At 38.4% G+C, this 18,748-nt stretch overlaps 1 protein-coding gene across 1 annotated transcript in view; it reads left to right on the top strand.

The window, feature by feature from the left end:
- The window catches only part of JMJD1C (jumonji domain containing 1C), a 172,745-nt gene that overhangs the window by 50,134 nt on the left and 103,863 nt on the right, over window positions 1-18,748 (top strand). The window contains exon 2 of the mRNA XM_076339343.1: window positions 9,907-10,071. Within this exon, the coding sequence (XP_076195458.1) occupies window positions 9,907-10,071 (165 nt within the window). The remainder of the gene's footprint in view (window positions 1-9,906; window positions 10,072-18,748) is intronic.

Raw genomic sequence — 18,748 nt, 5'->3', positions numbered from 1 at the left:
CAAAGAACAGCGATGAATTGTGCAAGGCTGTCTGATTGTATTCTTGCTCTTGGTATGAACTAGGCCTTGAGAAAATGTCTCTGATACAAACAAAATCTGCTGATCAGCTTCCTCTGGTGTTGTCTGTCACTGTGCTAAAGCTTTGCTGATACCTTTTTGGTATCCCTGGCTTTATCTGACGAAAAGGAAATTGTTTGTGAGCCCACTCCTGGTTTGTTTGGCCTGCTGTCCAGAGAACGATGTGGGCACACAGAGCAGCTGAGAGGCCCTTGGTCTTTTTTTCTAGTCTGGATTTCAAGGTACAGGTATCAAAAGTTCAACCCAAAAACTTGCTTTTCTTTTACGGTCTCTTTTTTGTTTCACCTCAAAGAAAGATTTGCTGTTGAAAAGTACAGTGTTTATTCAGGCTCTGCACTGTGTTTTTGGGAGAACATCGCTTTTCAATACCAACATACAAAACAGATTGAACCTTGGTCTGGATAGATACTGATAAATACTTCTAGGTCCAGGTCTAATCTAGGGGTTAGTCCTTTGAACCTTGGAAAGAAGACTCTTGTGGCTCCTCACCTATTGAAGATAGCTAATTGGATTGTCTTGGTAGAAATGGGGAAAGCCCTCTGCTTTTAGCACTTCTATCAATTCCCTCTAGCAGTGGTTCAGGTTTGGGCTATTCAGCTGGAGCAAGACATCAGAAAAACTCATGTAATCATTGTAGCTCTCTCCTTAGGTCCTGGTCATCTCCTTAAGTTCCAGCTATGTGTGTTCAGACTGTCCCAGGAAGACTGTTTCCCTGTGAGTGGCTTTAAAGCCATACCTTGTTAGCTACGACTACAGCCAGGTGATTTGGTGAAGTTTCCTGCCTCAAGAGAGGTAGATTTCTGTTTGTAGCTAACTTGAATTTTGGGGATGAGGAACAATAGCAAATCATGAATTCTAACTAGGCAGTAACCTATTCCTTTCACCATGCACTTTAATTCAGCCTCCTGTAGTGCTTTGTCTGCTGACAACCTGCTAGACAAACTTTATCTTCATTAACAAGCCATTGCATTGTAAAAGTTGACTGAAAGCCATTAACATTTAACAACTAATAATTAGTGTTTTAAATAGTCTTATCTCCATTCAGTTGTTCTTAGTCAGATTTTCAGATATGAGATATATACAGTTTAAAACCAGCATAATCTTTTTTGAATTGAGACTTAGCAATAATGATTCCTTATTAAATGGCAGGTGTTGGTCTTTTTAGTGAGACATTAAAAATGTGCATATATGCATGTATGAATTGCTTTTAACTAGCTATCTAAATAGTTAAATTTTTGAATTGTTTTTTGTTCATGTTATATAAAATCACAAATGTCTGATTCGAACACACAATTCCCTCTTTTTAAATTGAATATGTAGGCTTTCTACAGTATGTATGCTTCTTAACAATTGTTTTTAGAAATTAACATTTAGAAATTTAGATATAGTAAGAAAAGTTTCCTGTGTTGTATGATGGCAAAGAGAATTTGAAAGATTTTTTTCAAGCCTGAAGGACCAGGAAGTTTTTGTGTAATGTGTACATTTTAAGTAGTTGTTGCTATGATTTAATAGTTTATGCTTTCTTAAAATTGTAAGTAATTCCATCTCTCATTTTGGATGAGTAATTAAGTGTATTTTTGGCATCTAAAACATTTTTAAAATGGGGCTACTTGACTTTGGTTTCTTTGTAAGTCCAGTACAGTCACGATTTAATTTCTGGTTTGCATGTCACTTCACTTTGCTGTTAAGATCTGAATTTGGAAAAAGATTTGCAAAATAGGTATGTCAAATATTTTAAATACCTAAGTAATTCAAATAGCTTTTAAAATAAAATTAGGCAGTCCTGTGGATTATCTTTTTATCAGGGACAAGTCTTTTTTGAGAAACTCATTTAAAACTCTAAATCGCATACAAGTAGTATGGGGTTTTTCCTTGCAATTCAGTGTAGTTCATATTTTCTCCCTTCAGCTTTCTCTTTAGAATATGCATTTTAAATTGAGGGATGAAAGACACATGCATGTTTTAAATGTTTTTCTTTATTTTTCAAAGATGGTATTGGGGCATCCAAGTAGGATGCTTTTTTTTATTTTGTCATCTTCCCTGCAATCTTACTTCGTACTCTACATGATGTGCTGGTTGCTTAGCAATCCAAGCTACAGACTGCAGCAGGCTGTTGCAATAGTACTGGTATTTTTCTTCAGTTTTGCAACCATTTTTCTCTGCATTTTTTCTGCAAAAGCTACTTTATTGTCAGTGGTCAAGCATGCATTTCAGGTAATGCAGAATTAGGGTTTCAAAATTAACCATAAACTGTACATGTTGATCATTTCTATGTTTATTCCCCCATAATGTATCTTGAAACTACAGTTTGCTTGAAATAAATAATTGCTTTTATTTGAAGGCCTCTCTGTGTTTGTAGGATTTTTATGTTTTAAAGCTTGATATAAAGAAGCTACCTCAAATTCATGTTTATTGAAGCATGTATTTGCTACCTCTGGTCCCGTTCCCTCCTGCACATGGCATATATTTGACATGTCTTCCAGCAAGTGTGTATCTCCGGTTTATTCAGAAGCCTGTTGAGAGAGCAGGATTGTCTTCCTTATTCTTCTATATATGAAGTGTATTGAGCCATGTTGGCAGTTAAAGTATGGCCTCAGCTTGAGTGTGTCTGTCACTGTGTCTTGAGCAAGGATACAGGCTCCTCTATATAGTTTATAAATTTTGAGCAGATGATCCTGAGGCTGCAGACTATTTTTTCCTCAGTAACAAGAGTAGTGGTTTTGGAGGGCTTATCTCCGTATTTCAGAGGAGTTGTAGCTGGATGCTGTTATGCAGGGTCTTTCAGTGGTTTACAAGAAATAAGTGTTGGTCCATTCCTGCTGCACAGACCCAGAACCATTGCGCCACAAAAAAAAGGCGATTTCCAGGCAGTTCTGAAACAACAGAGACTTAATACCCTGGAGATAATGAACTAGCCTCTCTTTTTGTACACTTCAACTTCCCACGTTATAACTGAGGACTGCTTCTGGGATAATACGCCTATTCAATTTTCCTTTGAATAAACAGAGAATTTAAGTCTTCAGTATAATGAGTGATGTTTCATGGTAGTAGGGTGTGTCAAAGGGGATTTAATCTTTGAGGAGTTATTCTTTTGACTTCCACAGCTCATCTGAAAGTAGCAGGACTTTCTCTTGCCATTTAAGAGAAAACTAAATTTTCTGCCATTAAATTCTTGTTACTACTTGCAAGCTCCACAAATAATCAAAACAGATGTGCAGATTTGAACATTTGTCCAAACAATTTCATGTTTTTTCTTTAAGTGCTGAAATAGCATAAAATAACCAACACTATTAATTTGTCCCATCTGCTAAGGAGCTTTCAGTGTTCTTTCCTGTAAAACATGTATCTGATTCTACAGCTTTTTTTCTAGTGCTTAAGAGTTAGATGCGGAGCTCATACATTTTTGAGACACGCTGCTATGTTCCTTAAATGGTGGAAGAATTGTAAAAGTCTGATTAATAAACATATATCAGTTTTGTCAAGAACATTTTCAGGTTTTCTAAAGACTTACTGTGGCATTGTGGGTGTCTACTCACCCCTGCCAAAAAATACACAGTACATTTAGTATTTCTTTGTCGAAAGTAAATACTTTCGCTTGTAAAAGTGAAATTTTTGTACTTAACAATGAATATGTCTGATTTGCAGTAAAAATGCTGGCTATTTTTAAGACTACATGGAGGCAATAAACCCCATCTTTTAATCCTAAAGAATTTGATGGTTTAAGACCAATCTATTGCCATTATTCCAGCTATTTTGGGTGTTTTTAGGCTGTATGGACTGGTGACAATGTATTTTCAAATATTCTTTTTTTTCTGTGCTGTTTTACTTGAAGAGTTTGTAAAATGCAAATGTATAGCCTGTCAATATATAAAGGAAAGGGTATGATGATTTTTTTATGAGTTCTTTTTAATGTTGAGTGTTTATGGAATGCTAATGTGAAGGACTAGGGAATTTTTGGTAGCGTAGAACAACATTGCAAGCCCTTTATTAAACAAAAACCCTACTGCTGTCTTCGGTTGCTATTTCACTGTTTTTCCATGTGGAAATGGGTAGCACTTGTATAACACAGTAATAATTTTACTGTGTTAAGCTGTTTTGCTTTATAGTAAATTGTGCTTTGATTGCATTTCATTAGTTAAAGATATATTTAGAAAGACTTGACTGCTGGGTAATGCCATTTCCATCAAAGAAACAATCTGTAAAAACCTGAGAAGGTAAGGATATTGGGAACAGGATGGGAAGTTTGTTTTATAAAAATGCTCTTATCGGCTCCATTCCCTGTGTAGTTACAACTAGCTTTAGTTTATACCAGTTAGATATTTGGCAGTTGCATCCATTTCAATAAGTAGATGGAGAAGTTTTTCGGAGCCTAGTGTACTCTGTTTTAATTTTCAACTACATACAAAGCTAAAAAAGCTCACCGGAGCTAAGCAAGCTGTTGGAGTTGTGTAGGGTTCAGACCTCCAGAAACCTTCCTGCCAATTTCAAACCCGCATCGCTGCTGGTGGTGGTTTAGTTTGGGGTACCCGGACTCACCATCCCTGTCCACCTCTGCAGGCAGCAGGGGGAGGCACTGGCTGCTCGCTTGGCTCCTTGGATTTTCTTTTCTGAAGATAGATTTTTCTCTCAAAACCAGGAAGCACCCAGCACCCTCTTTACTGGGCCAAGAATAAGCCATTCTTAAACATCCCATGAAATGTATGTGCCCCAGAATTAAAGTTTGCAGGTTGCAGTTAACACTGGAGGATATGGGGAGGGAAGAACTAACTTGGACTTCAATTTAATTTGCTAATTTGGGAGTTTTGTCCTGACATCTTGTAATGTTGTTTCTGATTCTCTTACGGTTACTATGTATAGGTTGGAGGCATCAAACAGGAATTTTTTTTTTCCTCTGTTGGTACTGTGGGTTTTAAAAACAAAACAAACCACTCCCCCCAACTTGTAAAAGATTTTATTTATTGCCATTGAAATGTGGTTTCTTGTGTTTTTTTTTTTATACTTGTGTATTTTCAAGTAACTTTCTGCTAAATTACACGCAAGGTTTACATTCTTGTATTTACCTGACCATACATCACAGGCTGGAAATAGACTCTGACAACTAGTTTTTCATGCTTGATTACACGCTAAGAGTTTTAGGTCTACCTTTTAAGTTGTGTAACTAAGACTTTTGAATTCCACAGATAAGTTTTAGCACCTGAGTTTTGAGTTCTCAACTCTTATAAATGGCATATAAAGTATATATGCATTATAATTGCACATGGTGTAATATTCTGTCTCTTTAATTTAAAAATGTTATGATTGAAACCCAGTGGGATGTGCTCTGGGACTCACCTTGAAGTCACTAGCCAAATTTGTGTTGATGAAAGACTATTTGATGTGGTACAAAAGTAGAATTGTTTTCTTTGCCTTATTAAAAACATCTTAAGAAAGATTGCTTGTTTTTTTTTTTCTTCTAGAAATAAATATTTTGCTAACAATCTTTAGGTGATAAAGGGGAAACTGTATGCTCCTCCCTTAGGAGAGAAAACAGAACTTGTATTCTATTAAATATATATCAGGTGTATGGATCATTTTAGCACACCAGGTTAGAAACTTGGTAAATAAATGCTATACAGCACTCTATTTCCTTGTTACTAGAGAATACTTTGCCTTAAAATGATGCAAGTTTTTAGTGATTCTTGTAGCTGTATTGCCTGGAGCTCTTGCCAGGGCAAACCTTACCTGAAGTCAGCCTTGGGATTGTTAACGCTGCAGTTGTCTTCAGCACTAATCAGCCTGTGGGCAATGCACAGGCTACTATAGTGTGGGGGAGTTACAAACAGCATCTACCCACTCGGGTGGTTTCAAGAAAGTGGATGGTGCGTGGACTATGCTTTTTCACATTATAAGTCAAATTTGCTGGAAGTCAACATTGCTTTCATGACAGTTTAAAGGGTTTCAGAATTTGTTTGGTCAGGCATATTTATTTGGAGCAGAAGTGACTGGAAAACTGGATCACAGTGCTGCATGTAGAGAATTTCACCATGATTGTTGTGTTTTGGCTTTGAAACAGCAATATTTTGTTGCAATTGTTTGGCTGACTCCATTGGAAATTAATTTGTTGTCTCGCTTTACTTGGAAAAGCATGCTAAAAGCTTATGCTGCTTCCTGTTGGAAAATAGTAGAGAGTTACAAAATTAGCACATTAATGCCAATTATAAATATAATATCATCCCAGTGGGAATTTCTCCTTTTTATGCAAGTGAATGCATACGTGGTGAGAAGACTTCAGCCACTCTGGGAACACAAACTTCTGTATAGCTGACAAGGCAAGGAAGCAAAATTTGGCTGAAAAATCTCAAAATCAACATTCATTCTTAGGGAGGCGAATGTTGTAGAGTTTCTTGCTGTACAGAGTTTCGTCAGTGAAGCAAGAAAGATTAAATATTTTCAGCCTTTGCACTCCTTAGGGGGTCTAACTCTGGCTCTACATTTTATTTTGTTGGCGTAGGTTGCTGGATTGCTTCCTTTCCTCCTTCTCTCCCCTTTTTACTCCCTGTCATAAACTGTGCTGCTTGGGATACTGCTCTTCTCTGTGCGGTAGGTCAGTGTGCAGAGAGAGAGGAAGCCTGTGTTCTTCAGAGGCTTTACTGTTGCGTTAGAAAAATTCATAATGGATTTTCCTAATTTAAGTATTTCCTAGCAAAAAAGAGAATGTGTTTTGTCTGTGTTGTTTCTGCCTTTCAAAAATAAACTTTGAAAAGCCAGCAGATAGTTAATAGTCTTGGCATCGAAACCTGAATGTGGTGGAAGCTGGCAGAAGTAATTCCCAAGTAAGGTTGTGTGTGTATCATACTAGAGGAGGAATATGGTGCCCTGAGCAATGGCAGACTGGCTCTGTGCCACGCTCCATTCTCCACTTTTCTTGGAACTGCTCCTTTGAAGATCTAATTATATGGTGCCAGGAGACTCTGCAGATAGCTCAGCAATAACTCCCACTGTCGTTGCACTGGATTTCGGTTTATTTGGGGTGCAAAACTTGCACACAAACACTAGATTGTATCACAGTTATCTACAAGTTTTGGCTAGTGTCCAGAAGATACAGTATGTTTTAGTGTGGCGGTTTCTAAACTGCTAACTCCGGTTTAGACTTATCTGTGTTTTTCAAAAACGTTTATTCACTTGATTTACCTTGCCTCCTATTTTTTTTTAAATTCTCTGCTGTGTGAGGTCTGGTGCTTAACTTCTTACACCCTGTTATAGACTACCCAAGTAAAATGACTTTCCAGATACTAAAATAAAATTATTTGACCAGTCCAGAATAATTGAGTGGAATTTGCAGGAGAAGGGGCCAGGAGGAAGGTGACTTTAGAGAATGATTTTTGACTGTACTGTCACTGAGGGTTGTCTTTAAATTTTGTCATTCTATCAATTGCAGAAATAAATGTCTCTTTAGAAGGGTTCAAAAAAACTGCAAATACAAGATACTGCTGTTAAGATGATCTGAGATATGACGTGCTTTCCTGCCAGTGCTTTAAAGCATTAGTATGTTTACTGTTAACTCTGTTTTGACTGAGAAATTATTATTCTGCAACTTTATTATGTATTTTAAAATTAATTTATAGAAATTAAGTTATTAAAGAATGCTTTTTAGTGAAAGGTGTCAATTTACAATTTTTAGTTTTGCGTTTTTGCTGCTGTTTTCTACTTGCTTTGTTAGAATAACAGGTGATAGCTGTAATAACAAACAATTGAGGTGAGAGGATAATTCTATATACAAACTCTTCTATAGGGCAGATTCTAATACCACCATAAAGACTAGCAGTAGTTTGCTGATAGTTTCAGTGAGTGAAATGGGCAAAGGGAAAAGGTAAAAGAGTAGTTGCATTGATGAACAAGGTGATGCAGAGATGGGGGCTGACTGTGATCAGCCAGGGTAATTGAAATGTCGGAGGAGTGGCCGCAGGCAAATGGCAGAAATTCCAGATGTTGAGGTGGTGAATCCAGAGGGAAAGCTCTGCCCTTGGGAAATGAAGAAGGAACAGCATTTAATGCATGCAGCTGCCCTGCGCACACTCTACCTTGACCCAGCGATTAAGACCAGGCAAGAAAGAAAATGAGTAGTAAGATGAGATGTGAGATAACGGGTGGAAAGACCAGTTGGCCATGAATATGATATTGGTGACAATGAGCGTGCATGATGGCAGGGACGGTCGGGTGTCAGTATTTGGTAGAGGGGTGGATGAAAAGGAGTTGGGTGTGCAGTGAGCGATAGCTGCGGTTAGTCAGAGTAGTGAGCAGTTCGTGGAGGTCGTGAGGAGGGGGAACAGTGAAATAAATGGATAGACTGAGTGTAGCTTGATAGGAGAAGAAACTACTTTCTTCTTCCTTCTTATTTGGACAAATTCTAAGTGGAGATGCAGTAATGGGCTGTCCGAGCAGAAAGCAACTGCAGTAAGTTATCTTTATCTGATGCTTTAAAGAGGGAAGGGAAAAAGAAGGGAGTGTGTAGGAACAGAATGGCAGTAATATGGGTTAAAAAAAGAGTATTGGGGGGAAACTGGGATGATTAATTTCAATACAGGAGCGAGGAGAGGCTTGGTGCAAATTTGTGTACACAGAAGGGAGAAGGACGAGATGAGAAGGAGCACTATGTAGTACACGTTTGGAAAGTGTGAGACAGAAAGTCTAGACGAGGAAGTATGTTGCAGGCCTAAAATTAACCAAAGTTAAGACAAGAATATTTCTGCGACAGTGATTTAAGTTCTCAGAAGCAGATAGAGGAAGAAACTCCAGTTTCAGAAGTTGCCTGGTTGTGGCTGAGAGCTGAAATTCAGGAAAGTAGCAAAGCATCTTCCCTTCTTCTCCAGTTTGTGTGACAAGCAGTGACTTTTTTTTATAATGAGAGCTGGTTTTTCTTATGAATTTTCTCATAATTTGGAAAAGAAAACAATTGATTATGTTGATTTTTTAAAAAAATTAAATTCTGTAATTTTGAAATGTAATGGTTTTAGAAGAGTTTGTGTTTGCTAATGCAGATAGCTTTTGGATAGCTTTTTGGCTCCGAGTTCCCTCTTCCCTTCACAAGAGGAGACAAAAGGTTTGGCATATTTAGCTTAGTGAACGCAGCTGAGGGGAGGGTATGGTTGTTCTCTAAGAAGGTGTCAGGGAGAACTGTATAATCTATAGGACAGGGATGGCACAAGATCAAATAGTTGCAAACTGGCTCCAAATTAATTTATCTGGAAACAAAGTGTGTGTGGGTTTTTTCCCCTCCAAAGGAGCGGGATTCCAGAAGGACAGAAATGGCAAGAAACTGAGCTGCTTCTGTTAGGTGCCATGTGTTGGGCTTGCTTGTAGTAGCAGGGTCTGCAGGCTTAGGATGTCCTTTCTGGTTCTGCTCCAAATGGCTTTTTTTTTTTTTCTTGAAGCAGTGTTTCTTTGGTTGGTTTGTATTATATGACAAGTATTTGAACTGAGAATGAGAAGTATTCTTAAAGCTTATTTACTTATATGTAAATAGCTGAATGTATTACTTGAATGAATGTATTACTAGAACTAGTAAATACTTAGTGTTATACTTTTCGTTCATGAGATAAGATACCCAATGTTAACGGTAATGTGGTAGCGAATGTAACTTCCTCTCCCCAGCACAAATGCACTGCCAAGAAAAATGTCTTCTGTAGTGCAGGAACCGATTATATAATTTCAATACCGTAACAGTAAAATGGGTAATATTAAGCTCTTGCATTAAATTTTAAAACACATGCTTTCAAAAGTGCATGTGGATGCACACATGCTGTGTATATGTAATAATGTATGTCCTTTCCTGTTCTTAAATTTCCCCAGGTATATGTTGAATTTGATGACCTTGAATGGGAAAAGCGAGAATGGGTTAAAGTTTATGAAGATTTTGCAACCTTCTTGGTGGAGTACCAGCTGGTCTGGGTGAAAAGAAAGGACCCAAGCCAGACTCAGGGATCAAAGATCAAACAAATCCAATGGCCTGCATTGGTAAGATACTTGAGCAATTGCATTTACTAAACTATTTTAATTTCTTTAATTCTGTCCCTCTTAGGAAACTGTCTAGGTTACTTAAGTGGTGGTGGAAAGTGGTGAGCATGGAGGGGGAGGAGGGTAAGAAAAGGATATACTAATAAAGCATGTTTGTATTGAAAGGGTGGGAGTGATGTGATAATAGTCACTCATCTTCCTTTTTGAATCAACTCAAGTACTGCAAAACTAGTCTCGGAGTGACATAATAGAACTAATGGCACTTTACATAGTCAAAGCATCTTACAAATATAAACTTATCAGCAACACATCTTACTGCTCTGGGGAAGATTGAAACTAAGGTGAAAAACAAACCCTTAAGCTTGTAATATCTTCTTTGTGGGAGTTGAGTGTATTTAGAATTCAGGTCAGAGTTCAGAAAGATGAGAAAAGTGAGCAAAGATCAATAAAGTAAGTGACAATTGCTTGCCTGGTTTATGAGATGATACTTGTGACTCTCGTTCTTTCTGGATTGATGCCCAAACATTAAAGCTGCTGAAAGAACTGCTAGGAGGTTGTGTCGGTTCTTGACATGCCTTTAGATAGACCTGATGTATACTAAGAATCTGATGAGATAATCTAATAAGCAATAAACCTGTATGCCTTTTTTCTCCAAAGAAACTAGTAGCGCAGTCAAAGTCTTCAGAAGAGCCAAATAGATGTGAGATTTGAGGAACCTACTATATTGGATGTTTTTGCTTTGCAGAGAGTTGGGGAAGATTTCTCACAGACTGGCAGGTGAAAGGGAGTGCCAACAAATTTGTCAAAATGGTGAAGGGAAGTCTTCAATATATTTGATATTAAGCTTAGATTCTGTAACTTCAGTCTTCGGTTTTAGAAATTTGTAGTCATAATGAATTTAGATGATAGTTTTGTTTGTTTTTTTTTCTTCTCCGGACTTTAGCTGTATCTGTGTTTCATTTAAATATTCCCTTCATATTCTCATCTCTGAGCACTTGATGGACTTTCTGAAATGCTGCCACTTGATTATTTTTCTGGAGCTGTGGTTGGAACAGTCATGCTGAAGGTCATGAAGCAGACTGTTTAAGAAAGCTTATTGGTGGAAGAGGTGCATAGATGGTTTAGGATGGATTTACCTCCTCTTCAGTTAATATTCCTACTTGACTCACCTTGTATGTTTGTGCTAATGTGCTTGAGTAAAACAAGCTAACTTTCTGGATGTACAGGCTGTTTGGTATATTTGCTTGTACAGGCAAATCTTCTGCTTCATGTTAGTATATCCTTCAGCAAGAATTTTTAGTTTTAGGGAGTCATGTCATCTCTCCTTGATTGAGATGGGTATTTTAAAATCTGTTAGCGACTTAGAACTTAGTATCTAAGTAGTCTGCTATTTTACATGCTTTTAATCTCACCCTCTAGGATAGAGATCCTTCTTGGGTTTAGAAGGGGTGTATTTCTAGAAAGTATTCTAGTCTGGCTGCTGATCCTGTCCCCAACTTAAAAGTATGTCTTTGTTTGCTAATGTGTGAAAATGTTTTAGTTGCACCTTTCAGCAGAGCCTTTCTCAAACTTGTGCTGGTCCAGCAGAAGGCAGAAACATATTTTTTTTCTTCCATCTCCATCTTATAAATTTTTTTATTCTTGTTTTAATGCTTATGTTCTTGAGGTAGCTGATAGGCGTGAGAAGGAAGGTTTGCAAAAGATCCACCTCCTGCTTTTACCATTAGAAAATTGAAATCATATAGTCCAAAGTGGGGCTCAAATAGCTTGTCGGGTCACAGTTTCCAGATGTTAAAGATGACAAGTTCTCAGCATTTGTACTTGGCCTGCCTACAAATGTTCTAGCAATTGTTTTCTGAGTCAAACCCTCTAGTCATCCATTCCAGAAAACCCATATTTGAGGGAAAGTGCGGATAACTCCAGTTAGAGCAGATTCCATCCATAGAGACCTCCCAAAGTTCTGCTCTGTATCAATAGCTGCACTGAGCACGCCAGGCCTTGGGGAACAGGGAGGGTGCTCAAATTGCGATAATACTTTCGGGTTTTGTTTCCAGACTATCTGAACACTCTGGTGTAGTGGAGTGGATGACCTCTATGAAGGTTTGGGGTTTTTTTGTCAAAACAAGACGTATTAAAAATGGGAAAGCAATGGAAAAAGTGGTAAAAAAATTTTTGATTTGCCAAACAGCAATAGGAATATCTGCACTTTTCTGTGAAATCCTGAGTGTGGGTATGATAATGCACACTTTTTTGAAAAGTTGAGTCTTGCTGTAGTTATTAAAGGAGAAGTCTCAGTCTTTGCCATGCATGTGAACTATATTGAAAAAAAATCATTCATGTACTTGACTATTTTGTCTTCATATTAAATACCAAAAATAAAAGTTTCTGGTACAACTTTATTTTGGATGTTAATGTATATGCAACAAAGCAATATTTAAGTATATTTTATGTAGTAGTTCTACAGGATCTTTGCCTTTAGTGGAGTGAATGGAAGGTGCTTGTTTATTTAGATGGTTAGCACCTTCTGTTCTTCTCTTCTTTGATCAGCATACTCTGTATTTACTGTATGGTATTCAAACCTAACCAGAAGACAAGGACTGTAATTTCCTGTGGGGCTTTCTATGGGCAGTCATCAGTCTAGTATCTGTGTACTTCACAATTACTGATTTCTCTTATTACTCAATTGTGTGATACAATGTAATTTCTAATTTATAGATGAAATTGCTAGAATGCGAGTTGGTCACAAATGTTTGCTATTTTTGAATGCCTGAGGTGTAGCTGTGACCATTGACCTCGTGTAGCTGTGCTTTAAGATTTTTAGGCTGTCAGGTGCTGAGAAAGTGAGGAAATGAGAAGTATGCCTCTTTCCCCTTGTTTAGAAAACTCTGTAACAGAGGAGGGATAAATTATCCCCTGAATTAAGTTTCTCTCATGATGAGATTATTTTTTTCTTTTAGTAGAGTTCCTGCCTCATTCATGCCGAAGGTGAAAAGTTGACTGTAAATATGCCTGGAGTCCTACTGGCAGCAACATGCTTCATTGTATCAGGGTCACTTTGATGACATTGACTAGATACCTGTTTCTGGGCCACTGTGTGAGTCTGAAAGAGAGAGGAAGTGTAGTGCCTCAGCTTGTTCATGCTGTAATCAAATGCTTTTTCTTCTTGTGAGATGATTTACTGGAAAGAGTGGAGAACAACTTGGCTGCCTACCTGACTGGTATAATTGGAAATCACCCTGTATGTGGGGTATTTACAAACATAGAAGAAAAGACTATCAAGAAGCATAAGAAATAGCAATGGTGATAAGTGATGTCAGCATAAATATAGCCTAGATATTAGGGAAGAGAGTGTTTGGTGAACAACGCTTGTTGTTTACCTCAAATAATGGAAATGCTTTACAGATGTCAATGCAGAAGAAAACTTCTCGGCCAAAGGGGTAGCACAGGAAAAAATGAAAGCATGGATTTTGAAAACTTAAAAAGTGTAGGTAATGGAAGTGAGTGATGTGTCTTTCCACATTAAGGGATTAAGAAAAGTAGCCTAGATAAGGTGTTGAAATTGAAGGCATCAGCTTAGTTTGGTAAACAAGGGGTGTGTGTCACAAAGATACAAAAACAGGGGAGTGATGGGCTCAAAGTGATGGGCTAGGAGAATTACCAGTACTTCAAAAATGAGGCAAAATTGATTTTTTTAATTCCTCAGGAAACAACTCTGAAGCAATTGAGATGATGGATAAAAACTTTTGATCTGTGGGTGGATAAGAACAGTTATATTTTAGAGGGAGTAAATTAATCTCCCTGATGTAGAAATAGTTTGGGTATGAGGATGTTAGAGATCAGTGATAAAATCATGCCTATGATACAGTTCAGTCTGAAGTCTTAGGAGTATGATGGTATCCCCTCAGCAGTCAAGAAGGGAGATGAAAGTGAGTGTGTGGGCAGGGTGACAAATTGGAGCCAAGGTTTTAATGTGGACAGAACAGAATGCTTCTGTAAGCTGTCAGTTTGAATTGAATTACTATCTCTCTAATTGCATATTAAAATATCTAGAAATAAAATGTAGAGGAAGAAAAAGAGAGGACTAAGGACAGAAGCCACTAGAGACATTTTAGAGAATAATAGAATAATGTGGAAGAAAAGTTTAAGGTGATGGACTAACTAGGAGAGGACACTGTGGTAGGAACTTAGACTTTTTCACTTTTTTTTAAACAGCATCAACTTTATATGTTTAAGGCACAGGAAGGTGTGGACTGAGTGCCTTTTCTTAACAAATTTGTTTGGGAGGAGGGTTTTGGAAACTTCAATAATGTGCTGAAATGAAAATTTATCATTGAAGGTCTACAGATAAATTTCTTTCATTTCTAAGACAAAGCATTTTAAGGGGCATGTTCCATCATCTTGGAAAGAAAATAAGGGAAGAAGGGTAACTGAAAATGCAACTAAGATTAAAGGAGTTTAAGATGGATAGATTATGACAAGTTTGTGCTTTCAGGAAAAGGACCTAGGAGAATACAAGAGGTTGGAAAGAAAAGGATTGGAATTGGAGATAAGGAAAAGTGAATGCATTGAAAGGGAATGCACATGAGAAACTTCTGCACTTGCAACATGAAAGGAAGAGACTATTATAGAACAGGGGAGGGAAAAGTATTATCTTATTTTGGCCTTTTCCTTTTGGAAGAAACTGGCAGTCCTGTGCAGGGTAGATGTCAAAGGAAGAAACAGTTTAACTCAGTCTAATATGATGAAAAACAGGACTGGGGAATGGTACATTTAGCTGGCAGGGCAGAGCGGGTTGCCTGGGAAGGTTACATATAGGCACGGGTGACGGGTCAGGGGTTTTGTGTGTTCTACTGGGTATGGTTTGTTTTGTAAAGTATGTGTTGCCTGTTATAAATAATACAGTGCTGCTTGTGAATTCAGTATGAATTCATGTATAATAAATCAGAAGAATCCATACTAATTCTCTGTTGGTTTGAATATGGAGACAGTGCTTTGCTAGCTTTGCAGTGCTCACCTTGTCAAACCAACAGATTTGCCCTGTGGTCTCAACTAATACAAAGGTCTGCAATAACTGTATCACTCCCAGTTTTGGTGCTGGCATACAGCAAGAACTGGTTCTCCTGCAATTGTGTATTTCTGAAGAGTATATATATAAAAACTAAAATATGTCTCATGAGGAGATCCTGAATATGCTTGTCTCCTAAGGTTAGGGTAGCTGCAGGAGCAACTCAATCTTGGGGCCCCTGCTCTCCCACCCCCCTCACCCCACCCCCACCCCCCCAAAAAAAAAAAAAAGAGTGTGTGTCTGTTTGCCTGTCTCTTTTTCTTGGAACAAGTGAAGTCATTGCTAAAACAGTGGCTTGAGAACAATCTTTCCTGGGACTCTGTCCAGGGCTCTGCAAGAATATAGGGCTTTAGCCAGGCTTATAACAAAACCAGTGACAAAGAGTAGGTCTTCGTTGGCAATGACTAACTCTTTTCCACTGTGAGAATCTGGAGCTGATTTACAGTGGACAGTGCCAGTGGCACCTGTGGGACTGTGGGCCTTCAGTCTGACCATCATGCTAATGAGGAGGTTGTCTTGCAGAAGAGTGAGATGAGGTTTGTTCTGGGAGGTAGTGGATGTGTTTGTTCTGGTTAGATGTGAATGAGCCCATATGTCCATGTGCTGACTGCATGTTAGGGTACTTGGTGGTAAAATATAAGAGTAGAAGTGTTCATGGACACGTGGAGGATAGACTTGTCCTCTGACCTTAGGTAGCCTTCCCCCCCGCCCCTCTGTCCCAGCTGTCAATTGCAGAATCCTTTTGCTTGACTGCATTCTGCTTCAGCTGTCTTGATTGTGTTGGATTATAAAGCAAATACTTACAAAGTGCCAGTTTATTGGCATTCGTGTCATGATTAAAGAAGTGTACAGATTGAACAACAAGTTTCTATAGAGCTTCCAGAGATTCTTGAGACAAATGAAATTCTTTATTTTTGCTACGATGATGGAAAGTAGAACAGGTCCCTTGTTCATTCCTGTTTATACTGTGACGCACTACCACTTTTCACTCTCTCAAGGATTTGTTTTCTTCCTTGTCTTGATGGTCTAATTTTAGCATTTCTGAGTAAGTTTCTTTTGTATGTTGGTCCCATGGATCAGATTGATCCCCTTCAAAGTCAGGCGTTTCTGTAGATACTGCTAATGTTCCCTGTGCGTATTCAGTTACTTCACTGCAGCCTGTTCTCCTCCCTCTGCACAATGAAAAATAGAGGTATACACTGCCAGATACTGCGATTAAATCCTCAGCAGACACTCAAAATACTCTAGCAGTAAAAAGAAATAAGTTCACAAAGGATTACTGTGTATACGGAAAGCAAGGCAGAGAGAAGACTCAAGTCTCCTGAGTCCTAAAACTAAGTAAAAACTTTGAGGATATTTCAAATTTGAGGAGAGGAAGTGCTGTAGCTTCCAGGGAAAACAATCAAAAACTAATAGTGGATTTTTTTCAGCTTCTCCATTCCCTGCATCAGAATTCTGGTGCTTGTATACCTTGCTAATCCGGGGTAAAGATGAGATATACACAACAGAGGAGAAAATGCTTGGAAACTGTCAGCTTCTTGGAAAAGATTTAAGACACTTCAGAGCTTGGGGAAGAGAAAATTTAAGTAACTGACTCAGCAGAGCATAAATGACCAGATTTTTGCTGCATTGTGAAAGACAGTAACATGCAGAAACAGCACTTGGAGATGGTTCAAAGATTACTTTGCTGGAGAGTACGTTACTGTAATATTCCCACAGAACATAAATGTCTCAAGCAGTGCCACATCCCGCCTGTGTACTTTGGCACTTGCTTTTTTTAAACTACCGCTTACTGGGAGCCACTGCTCTCCACACTGCCTTCCAAGCAGAGGCCACTACCTTCCCAGGACATGCCCCAAATGAACAGCAATAAACTGAAATCTGCCTCCCCAGATGCTCCGTTGTGAAATATGGGTGTTGCCCTGTGGCTTCCCACTCTGGAAATGAGTGACGGAGTGGAAAGCCTCACTGCAGTGACTTGTATGTGGCCCTGGTACTTTCTGTGCACTTCACTGCATTGTTTGTTCCAAAGTTTTTTGTCTCAAGGTGTTGGCTAACGGCAAGCCTGTACTTAATTTTTTGTTTTTTACTTTCTTCTTGTTAAACTTGCACATCTAAGCAATGGAGACCCTTTTTATTTGAAAGGATTTAGTTTTGTAAAAGCATGCTTCCATATATAAAATACATAAAGTATTCTTTGTAATTAAGTGCTATGCTAAGAATTGTTTTTAATGTCAAATTCATTTACAGGAGTACTAGAATTCGCTGAGGGTGGTGAAACGCTGGCATAGGTTGCCCAGAGAGGTGGTGGATGCCCCATCCCTGGAAACGTTCAAGGTCAGGTTGGCCGGGGCTCCGAGCAACCTGATCGAGTTGAAGATGTCCCTGCCCACGGCAGGGGGGTTGGACTAGATGACCTTTAGAGGTCCTTTCCAACCCAAACTATTCTATGATTCTATGAATTCCAAACAAAATAGAGTATTTTCTAGACTTTAGCCTTAAAATAACAGTAAGAACAAGTCATTTTGATCATATGGGCCTGAGAGTTGCCATTTTGGCAGCTCCTCTAGAGAAAGCTGTTTTAGTATGTCACAGCATCCTGGAAGTCCCTCTACTTCAGGTTCTTTCCTGCTGGTAAAGCACTTCTCCTTGTTCTCCAAGCATTATGCAAATTAACTAGATATTGTTTAGTGTCCTTCAGCTGCAACACGAAGCAGTACTCCCAATTGAGTGTGCCTCTGTCACTCGCACCTGTTCAAAATACAGATAGCAATGAAATGCTGGTGGTAATTTGTATGTTTTTCTGTAAAAGATAGACATAAAGCTTCTCAAGGTTCCATATTCAAGCTAGGCAGTTGAAGCAGAGCAGCCACAGTTGCAGGGAGCTCAGCACAGGATAACTGCTTGTATATTGATTTTATAACTGGTGCTGAAACCTATATTGGTTCAGTATATGGTTATACTCCTGTTGATACCCTAGTCAACTAGATCGAAGTTAGTGTAGGTGTATCTGAACTGCATTCACACTTCCAGCTTCAGTGTTGACCTACTCCACAGCTTCATCAGGTATAAAAGCAAAGAGCTAGGCTGGGTCCTCTGTAATTGACTGGCAAGTCCTAACTCTTTGATTCCCCCCCCCAGCATTTATGATAACAAATTTTCCATTTGTGCTGAAGAAAACAAATTGCTTTGTAGCTCTCTAGATTGTCTGAACTTCTTCAATGAACTAGAAGGATCAGCTTAACTTTGGAGATACAGTGGTGAGCAGAATATAGGCATGTGGATGCAGTTGGTTATTTCAGCACAGTATTTTGGAAATTCAACTTCCAGAGCTTGGGCTTTGGAAGAATGACTGAATGCCTGCAGTGCCTTTTGTGTATCTCCATCAATCTGGTCACTCACAGTCTATTTGTTGCTGTTTATATAAATTATAACTTATAAATATATACATTTTATATATGTGTGGTTATGTATTTATAGATGTGTGTATGTATAGAGATATACACACAAATATAATATTTTTCTCTATATATTAAAAACATTAAAAAAAAAAAAAATCTCCTGATCTATACCTGTTGAGAGGCTGTACAGTGAGGGAAGGATGTCAGTGTG

This window comes from Aptenodytes patagonicus, chromosome 5, assembly GCF_965638725.1.
Source record: "Aptenodytes patagonicus chromosome 5, bAptPat1.pri.cur, whole genome shotgun sequence".
Classification (NCBI taxonomy): Eukaryota; Metazoa; Chordata; class Aves; order Sphenisciformes; family Spheniscidae; genus Aptenodytes; species Aptenodytes patagonicus.
The sequence above is the reverse complement of the archived record's forward strand: the minus strand, read 5'-3'. Positions and strand labels throughout refer to the sequence as shown.